This window comes from Acartia tonsa, chromosome 7 (genome assembly GCF_053477335.1).
Source record: "Acartia tonsa isolate MP-2025a chromosome 7, ASM5347733v1, whole genome shotgun sequence".
Classification (NCBI taxonomy): domain Eukaryota; kingdom Metazoa; phylum Arthropoda; class Copepoda; order Calanoida; family Acartiidae; genus Acartia; species Acartia tonsa.
Genome location: NC_137266.1, coordinates 32,274,458 through 32,284,849, shown reverse-complemented (window position 1 = coordinate 32,284,849; position 10,392 = coordinate 32,274,458). Strand labels below are relative to the sequence as shown.

The 10,392-nt window shown below is 31.8% G+C and overlaps 1 protein-coding gene across 1 annotated transcript; it reads left to right on the top strand.

Moving 5' to 3' along the window:
- Window positions 1-10,156, top strand: LOC145323588 (uncharacterized). Its single transcript, XM_080165968.1, has 15 exons — window positions 1-122; window positions 570-623; window positions 851-939; window positions 1,531-1,603; window positions 2,153-2,231; window positions 2,551-2,680; window positions 3,828-3,874; window positions 4,835-4,911; window positions 5,534-5,586; window positions 6,035-6,112; window positions 6,556-6,625; window positions 6,853-6,943; window positions 7,564-7,649; window positions 8,062-8,130; window positions 8,911-10,156. The coding sequence occupies exons 1-15, from the start codon at window positions 24-26 to the stop codon at window positions 9,034-9,036; spliced, it is 1,221 nt and encodes a 406-aa protein (XP_080022094.1). The 5' UTR covers window positions 1-23; the 3' UTR covers window positions 9,037-10,156.
- The last annotated feature ends 236 nt before the right edge of the window (window positions 10,157-10,392 follow it).

Genomic DNA, 10,392 nt, shown 5'->3' with positions numbered 1-10,392 from the left:
AGATGAAACTCTAAACTATTAAAATGTGGATAAAACTACTTATTATGACCTGTATACTATCTGTGATAAATTGTGAGGATAAAGAGAAAACAGAAAATGATATGGAAATCTTTGCATCAAAGGTTGGTAAAAAAATAATCACATAGTAATGAGCAGGGAGGGAGAGGACATGGAAGTTATTTTGGTTTCCAAATATTTATAGGTAAGTTTTTTTTGTTAGCGTAAAAACTTTCGAGAATTTAATTAAATCTTGAAAGTCCTCTGCGCTAACCCATCTAATAGATCCCTGGCAATGAGAAAACAGAATTTATTAATAATAAAACAATTTTAAAATTGACCAAACATCAATAAAATGTAATTGGAGGTTTTTACGGCATTTAATCAATTCAGAAGCAATGTTTTTTCTTTAATGGCCTTTAAAAGCTAGACTACCATACAGCTACACAAACATTTTTACCACGAATTGAAAGTAGTCGAAATTTACTTTAGTATCTAATTTAAATAACAACGACAAAGTTATTGTTGAGAAAAAAATAATATATCAACTTTGATTTTATCTTTTGTTTTAGATAAAAGAGAAATACAAAGAAGTTAAAATAGATGAGAATGATGCAAGGAAAAAGGTAATTGATGCTTTTATAACAAGTTCATGTTGATCACTAGTAAACCCCTATTCTAAAAATTAATTCAAGATAAGATGGGGGTAGTTTTTTCCACTTGCCTAATCCCTGCAGAGGTCCTAACACTACGAGTCAGACACCTAAAGTTCCATAACCCTGCGGGGATAACAGATTTTTTCTTCAATAAGCTACTTATTTGTCATCGTTACAAAAACAATTTTTCCATATAGGTTATACGAAGTGAATTGATATCAGCAAATGAAGTAAAACCTCCATCAGATGATTATATTTCTGTTGGCATAATTGTTTGTAATGTTAGGTAATATTTTATTTTTTTATTTTTGTTTGTAATTTACACATATTGTGCTTAATATCACATCCTGTATATATGACTTTCATATTTGTCTTATCTATAATACAAAGTAGAACGATGTTTGTCTGTCAGTCTGTCTTTCCGTCTGTCTGTCCGTATGATGCTTAAAATCTCAGTAACCACTGAACCGTTCCTGTGATGGATTTAAGCTATTTTCTTGAGGGGTGGGACACCCCCAACCCCCCCAAAAATGAAAAACACCCCCCCCCCATCACACAAAAAAAATATTTTCTTTTAAAACTAAAATTAAGAAAGGGGGTCGACTAACCCAACCCCCCCAAAATCTAAAATACGAAAAATTAGGTTGATCTAGAGGCTAGGGGCGAAGCCGCTAGTAGTTATCAAAATACAATAAAGGGAGGGTTTATAAAAAGTTTTTTTTTCGCAATACATTAAGAACTTCAAGTATAAGATCGTACAAAAAATGGTTTGGTTGCTGCAAGACCAAGTCTTCGATAATTTAATCATGTTGCATTTTCAATATTGCTGTAATTTCTATAAAATCATACGATAAATATATACTGAATTATATTTTAGCACATCAAGATTAGTGAAAGGAATAATGCGAATGTTCAGCAAAATGTTAAAATCTATGTTTGCATTTTCTACGGTGAGAATTTGGTTTGCATAAACTTCTACACATTAATCTTTAATACAAAGTAGAACGATGTCTCTCTGTTTGTTTGTAGCGAAGAATCTCGCTAACCGAAGAACCGATCGGGTTCTCCTTTACAGGGTAGCTTCTTAAAGGTCCCGGGAAGGTTTATAACTATTTTCTTGGGGGGTGGAGACACCCTTAACCCCCCAAAAAATGAAAAAAATTCCCCCCCAAAAAAAAATTTTCTTTAAAATCTAAAACACGTAAAATTAGTTTGATCAAACCTCTTGGGGCAAAGCCCCTAGAGGCTAGGGGCGAAGCCGCTAGTAAAATTATAAAATCTTTAGAATCGCATAATATTTCAACAGCACAAATAAGAGACAGAGAGAGAGAGACAAAGATAGATAGATAATGTAGAGGAGACAGAGAAAACCCTGGATGACAAAATAGCGAGAGAAAACTTGCGTTACAGAAGAACAGACAAACAGGCGCGCTCATTTAAATGAAAGTAGATTCATAACTAAATATACCCAAACTGATTGTGTTACCTTATTTATTTAGGGATCTCCAATTCACTTGGTATTAATTACCGATGCCAAATCACACCAGTATGTCCATTCTGCAGTTGCAAACACTATTAGTAAGTTCTAACACTTGTTTTCCACACACTAAAAAAATACTTTTTGTGTTAGAGGCATCTTATAGTGCCTAATAAAGAATTACGTCATACAATACAAATGACCAATGATAGGCCAGTATACATTTATATAATTCAATGGTAAAATGTATACTGGCCTAAAACTGGTAAATTGTATTACATGACGTCATTTTTTATAAGGCACTATAAGCTGCTTCTTTTTGTTTTAAATTTTCATGTTTAAGTCTTAAGCTATAATTAAGTTGAGTCAGATTATAGGCTATGATAGGTTATGATTCAAATGATTAATTTTTATATTTAGGCAAACATTTATCAGAAACATTGATCCAATTGAAGACAGACATATTAACTCCAGATTGGGAAATTTTATCCAAATTTCCCAAACTATGGGTTGAGTTTGTAGATGTAAAATCTATCAGTGAAAAAAATATGTAAGTTGTTATTTATTTTAGAACTCATTAAATAAAAATATTACACTTATCTCAAAAATAGGCTTTTGATAACGCGATTTTTGTTTGGATTTGGACCATAATAATTTCAGTGGTTAAAGACACCCCCCCCCCCCCCCCCTCGTTTTATGCTTGATGAAGGAGCAAAAGAAAGAACCTTAGTATGAGGAAATCTAGGAAATACTGAAATAAGATAGAATTTTAACAAAAATACCTAAACGAATTTTGTCTTAACCATAACACTTTGGTTAAGTGTGACTTCCGAATTTGCGGGAAGTTCTAGAGATCTTAAAGTCTTTCAAGGCAAACCCCCAATACCAGGACCATCAAGTTCAACAGCAGGTTTGATTATAGATTTATTGACAAACTATTTCAAAGTCCTGAAATTACAAAATCAATTAATACAGAATTCCAGTTTATATATCCACAAAATATTATTTGCTTTTAAAAATCTTTTTTTTCTACGATTAAAGAATCTTTGGGTACTTTGGCTTTAAAGGAAAATTATTTGGTTTAATAGACCATTGTTAAATGCATAAATATAAGCACATAAAAATTACTAAAACATAATATTTGAAATCATAATAAAGTTTTTTGTGTAGCTGGCTAGAGCCTTAAAACTTAATAAATCCGTCCTATATGCCATACAATTATATATGAAAACGAAGAAAAAGCTACCTGAAGTTCTTTAGGTTTACACTCCTGGCATACTAGGGTTATACACGCACTCTGAGATCAATGTTAGGCCCGACTCAATTCTCCGAATGTCTTTATCCACACACATATAAATCAGAAGTAACGTGGCTTCACCAAAATGTAAACAATCTCAAAATGCCGAAATTCTTTAGGGAAGTTAAGCAAAGACGACATTTATTTGGACTGGAATTATGGGATAAGGAAATTAATTTCAAACTTGATAAACACAAAGCTTCCTCGAAAAGAGGTTGAGACAAATTTAATGCGGGGGGCTCTAATCCTGCGGGGCAATCATAAACACTTACCTAACCTAACCTAAAATAACCCTTCAAACGCTACTGTGAAAATGCGACGAAACCCGCAACTTTGTTTTCTTTTCATGCCCAAAAATGTGTATTAAAAAGATTCATGATATTATTATTCTTTATTTTAGAGATAAGATTAAGCTTATGAGAGAATATTTTTCTTTGAATACAACAGGTTAGTAAATTAGTGTTTAATAGGGAACGGAAGCCGTGCCTCAGCCGCGAATAAGCCTCAACTTTATACTTGTGTGTGTGGAAAAAAAAACTCCGAAAAGATGGATTGTTTGTATGGAAACAGGTTTAGACATCCACTTTATGCCGTTATAAGATATAAGATGCCGTTATTCTAATATATTTGCTGCGCTACTGCATATAAAAACATGTTAGTGTTCATCCTTGTAATACACTGTGGGCTAGAATTGAATCAAGACAAAAGTAAGTGCCGAGCCCTGGGACCTATGTAGGGTGAAAATAGACATAAATCCATGATGATTCCAGGTAAAGACAAAATATTTCAGCGGGATCTTTTTTTTCAATTTTAAGTTCGGAAAAAAAAATTGAAAAAAATATGAAAATCTTTAATAAAAAAACAAACAAAAAATAATTTTTGATATTTTTTTTAATAAAAGATACAAACAACTTATATACATACTATAAACTTTAAAAAAATCATAATTGTCAAATTTAGACCTTCAATGTGACGATTTTTAAAAAAAACCTAACAACAAATTCTAACATATTTCTGATCAAGATAGCAATAAAACGTCTTTTGCAAAACTTTTAACATCAAAAATAAATAGGACTTACTAAAGACTTTTTTTCATTTAGACTTATACTTTTCTGAATATTTAACTTTTAAAAAAAAGAAAGGTTGCGTGATTTTTATTCATAATTAATTCCCTAATTTTGAGATTCAAACAAAAAACCTTACTACTTTATATTTTGGGATACTTTACTAGCAGCGGCTACGCCTCTAGAGGCATATAGGGGCCCTTGGGTTGGGGGGGGGGGGGGGGTGGTTGGAAAGTCGAACCCCCTTACAATTACAGTTTTTAAAGAAAAAGTTAAAAACATTTATTCAATTTCAATTCTAGGCCACAGTGAATACTTATTTCATATTTGTCCTTGTATTTAGAGGTAGTGACAATGCCACTGGAAGATGCAGAAGATGGAACTCCACGAGTCGGACATGTATCTCCCAAATATAATGATGTAAAAACTAAATAAAATTCAGCCAATTATTTCCATTTGAAAATTAAGTATTTTGTTGGCGTACAGTTGGGGTAAAACTTGTTTTTTATGTTACTGAAGGGAAGTGTTAAAAAGGGGAGAAAAAAAGGGAATGTGGTTGTGAGAAAATTTTCACTTAGAATTGTTTGTCAGAATCACATTTCCTTTTCCCTGATAAAAATATAAGTTGTTAATAATGTGTGGGGCGGATATGATTTACTTTTCGGAGCTACCCTGTAGCCAAAAAAGCCTACCTAACATTAAAGAAATAAACAAACCTCCGAGAAACTAACCCCCTCCCCTCATTTTATTTTTAATTTATTTTAAATAAAAGAGGGGAGGGGTTTGTTTGTGTTCAACAGGGCACTTTGAGCGGAATTTTCAAATTATACTAACCCTAATAGTTTTATAAACATGATCTCTCATTCAGAAAATTTAGTGGGGGGGGGGGGGAACTGATAAATTTTTATTAATTAGTTCAAAGAATTAGTGTCCAAACTTTTCCACCAAAATTATAATCTACAAAAGGGATAATCATAAACAGGATTGTCTTATCCCTGAAGATCCCTGATCTCTATTGAATAATGAACATTCTTAATTTTAGGATTTGTTTTACATTGCCCCTTTCTATGGATCAGAACTGATTCACGTAAATAGGTAAAGTTATTAATTTTCTAACAGCAATATTAATCTAAAAAATAATATTGTTCTGTATCAGTTACTTTAATTTACTCTTTTCATACACATTGAGAAAAATATGGGTTCTATAAATGGTAATACTTAAACGCATTCTATAAAACGTATATGTAAAGTTTTTTCCTTTTCAATCGTTAAACATTTTTTATGGTTTTTCATTATTTGTTTAGCTCTTGCGACCCCCAAAACGATGTTCTCTAAAAAGTTTGTCTTATTGTATGTATGTTAAATATTCTGCTCCTTTGCCATATTTTAACACAAGGTTGTGTCATCATATCAAATTTTGTGGCTTTGGACGTTGTACAAGGATTGATGTAAACAAAAGAGCATTTATAAATTAATTTCTACTTTTCAAAAAGTCAGAAGTTTTCATGAAATCCAATCTTGTACATTTAAAATATATTTTTAGGTTCATAATGTTAGATGCTGATTTAGACATCCGTCAAGATCTCGGGGAACTATACAAGTATTTTCATCTTATGAACAGGTATTCTGCTAGATTTAATAGTAAAATAATACCCACCATGACTAACCACGTAGCGCATCCGCTTGTCGTCGGAAAGGTGATAGTTTTGAATCTCAACACCGCGTCATAACTAAAGACATTAAAATGGTTCCTACTGCTGCTATGTCATGTGCGCGACATTATTAGTTGGGATAGGGGGTAATGCTTTGGCCCAAAACAGGCGCCACTAATCACAATGGACAGTTAAGACTTCCAGCCAAAGGTCTTGAAAATAATTGTTGGTTGACTGATGGGTGATACATAACCTACTACCCCGAATGTTTGGACAGAATAGGAGAGATTTGGCTCACGTTAGTTATCCTGGGTTGTTGGACCTGACGTTAAAGTGTCATGAACATATGTAACAAAAAGCGAATATTAATCAATATAGCCACCGAAACTGACCAAAATTTATTATGTTTTAGTACAGAAATAATAGGAATAACAACAGATCAATCTGGTTACTATCACATTGCTATTAAATTTATTTTACAGGTAATATTTTATCTCATATGTGTATCCAAATAGTTGTTCTCTATTTTTCCGTCTGTCTTTCTGTCATCCATGAAAAAGTGTATTGCAATTGAAGAATAATCCACCCTCCACTATATGCTTATGCATGGTTTAATATATTGCATTTAAAAGCTTGCAAATAAAGTAGTAAGAATTGTTTATTCATTTTAATTATCTATAATCTAAAAAAATTTCGATTTTTATTATAGAAAATGAAGGAGGATGGTAAGATGTACATACAGACAGTAGATAATATGAAATTAAGAGGTCTTAACACTGGAGTTGTTCTGTATAACACGGGTATGGAGTAGCTTTGCTTATAAAATTTCCATTTATTGTTTACAAATAGACATAACTTTGAGTGGTGATGCTAGTTTACAAGCTTGGAGCTTTCCCACAAAGTGCTTGTTGAGCATAATTGCCTCTCTTAATATTTTTAAACTAGAATTTAGAATAAGAGGGAAACGTTTGATTTTTTCCTCTGCATATCCCCTCCGGGGGGGCCCTAACTCTAAGGAGCCTATACCTAGCACCCAATATAAACTAACCTGACCTAATATATATATAAAAAGGTTGTTTAGCATAAATAAGTACTTTGAGGGATAAAGCCACTGGTCTGTTGATCGGTAATCCATCTACTGCGGTGGTCCTCGCTTGTATATAAGATAGCAACAGGCCGTTTTTTTTTCTCCATCAAATATCTCATTCACTATCTTTCAATATTTCACTCTTTTTATCGATTTTTTTAGTTCTACGTTCTCTGTTGTGTATTTATTAGATATTCTTTTCTCATAATCTAGAGTTCCTTCCCTGAGTAAATCCGCCTATCCACTTTACTTTTACCTGTATCTAGAAACTCAACAACCCGTATTGGATGAAAACTATTGTACTTGGTATTAACAATCATTATTTGATTTTAGAAAAAATGCGAAATAGTGCAGAATTCAATGGATATTTAGAAAAAGAAAAAATAGTTGGACTCACCTATGAAATTGGTTTAGCTCATGTAGGCATATTTACTAGCAGTGCAGATACTGTATATTCGGCCGTTTGTTCAGATGTCCGTCACATTTGCTATTGATTAATCTTTTTTTACTTTTTTAGAAAATATGGGGGGGGGGAGGATTAAACCTTAGTCATTCTGTTTCATCCTGTTTTACTATTCCTGGGTTTTTACTATTGTATATTTTATATAAATTATTAAAAGACCTTTTACAATTTTAAAATGAAGACATTAAAAACATCTCATATAAGAATTATTCATTCAATAAACTGTATGTAAATTTGCTGATAAAAAGCAATATTGATTTTAATGATTTTTAAATATTTGTAAGAGATTTTCTAACTATTTTTTAACTAAACTACAAAAATCCTTAGCTTAGCATATTCTTAATTATTTTTAATTTCAATATATTTAGGGTTGGTTTCAAGTTGGGGACCAAGACTTTTTGAACGCTGTAATGTGGAGAGCTCCTCATCTATTTAAGGTTAATTTTTTTGTATTTAAATGCAAAATAAACGTATCTTATCGATAAAAAAGTGATTTTTTCTTCTTGTAAACGAAAATTTTAGACGCGATCTAACATTGGTTAGCTTAAATATCTCATCTGACTGGGTTGTAAAAAGTAAAGGTGTCCAAACTTTACTAGCAATGATAATTTACACACGGGTTGTTTTTTTTTGTATCAAATAAGAGAGTTTATGAATCTATCGTCCATAGTTTAATCCCCCGTAGGATTCCCGATGAAACCTATATAATATTTAGTATACAGAATCCTGGGAGCTTAGGATGGACGACATATTGATAAAGATAAACAAAATTACCCTTTATGTAGAATAAAAATTATATTAGTAAAAACAAAAGTCCACAAGTTTTGAAGCCAACGAATGAGAGTGTATCTAAGACAATGTCCAATGTCTCATCCCAATCTAACTAAAATCCCAAATATACCTCTAATTTATATAAAATTTACTAAAGCCTTTGTTGATAAAATAATAAATGTAATAGGTATAGATGTATTACCCAGACAACTTCTTTAACCCTGTATTGGGTACCTTTTTCGTTACCTAGCAAGATGGCTTTCAGCTCCTTTGTAGCGACTTGGTTGTGTTAATATTTACGATGCTATTGGCTGATATTCACAGAGTCCTCCACGGTGTGAGGACATTCAGTTATTTAACCCATTCCCATTCTAAAGATTATTTCAAATGATAAAATAAGTTTATGTAACATCGCAACTCATGTTTTATACAAATATCTAATTCAGGTGTTACCATGTGAATGGAACTTCCAAGATCCAAAGTTAAGACTTAAAGAAGAATTAAAATGTGATCAGAAGCCAAAAATACTTCACATCCATGGAGAAATACATGATGAATACAGCAAGCTTTAATCTTGTGCTTATTTGAGAGTATCAAAGCACATAAACTTATATCTCAAAATAATGTATTATATAATATTGTCTTCCAGTTTTTGTTATATCAAACTACATCCCCCATCAGCTTACAACCCAGTTATGTCACAATTTTCCAATATATGTATTTACTTTATATTTTCGTACATAATTTTTCATAAATAATTATATAATTCATATTTTTATCCAATGTAATATGAATATTACTTATATTCTTTTGAGTTTTCTTACAATAACAAAAGTTAATGTTGCCCTAAGCCCCCGTCCCTCTCCTGCTTTTATTGAAGATACTCATCACTTTGTAAAATTTACATCAGAATATATATGTCTATCCGCTATTGCCACTTCACCAATACCTGCTTCTTGCGTTGCAATAAAAAATTAGAGTATTTATGTATATCCCTGTGATTTTCAATTTATAAACTGCAATAAAATGTAATGTTTGGATCAAGTTGTATATAAGCAAAGTAAGATATAATTTTAACAACTTTGTAGGTTGCAATATAAGGTGTAAAACATGGCCTTAAATAAACCTGAAATAGTTTTTACCCAATCATTATGAAGTACAGAGAAGGCACTGCATGCTAAAGAAAACGGTCCAAAAATTTTCAAGTCTAACCATGCCAAAATTCGTGTCGTTATTATGCCAACATAATGTAATTATACTGTCGAATTCGATATTGTATCAGCCAAGATCACTTTTTATTGAAGCCATAAATTCGACATAAACTTTTAAATTACTGATAGAACAGATTGAATCATTAATGATAGAATCTGCCTTTATTCTTACATCAGACTTGATCTAAATGTTATATTCTATATTGATTCTGAATGCCTTAAATGGACTTGTACTGTGATGCTTATAGTTTTGTCTTGTTATTTCATGCATTTTATAATTTATTCTATCCTTTTTTTATTTGTGTTAATAATTACAAATGATAAAAAAAGAGCGTATGTTATTGTTATTTGTCCATGACACTGCTATAACGTCATATTAGGAGGGGGGGGGGGGGGCGTTCAACGAACCCCCTCCCTATTATCTCAGCTCCTATTAGAGCTAAAGGGCTAAAAAAATGTGTGCATATTTCCTGTTTAATAATAAATTTTCGACTAAAAGTGAGTCAAAGTCAATTTTCGCTTCATTTACCCTTTTATTTAACAACCTTTGTTTTAGGTCCTTTTATACAAACGGCTGTCATTTTCTTATTTTTGAAGCTAGAAAAACAATTTTTTCAGAAAATGTTTATTTATATGTAAATTTTATATTCCGCAGTTGTGCTTGGCAGCTGGTTTAAAATTTGAAGTCTCTAAGTCAAAAATTGCGGTCACATGAGG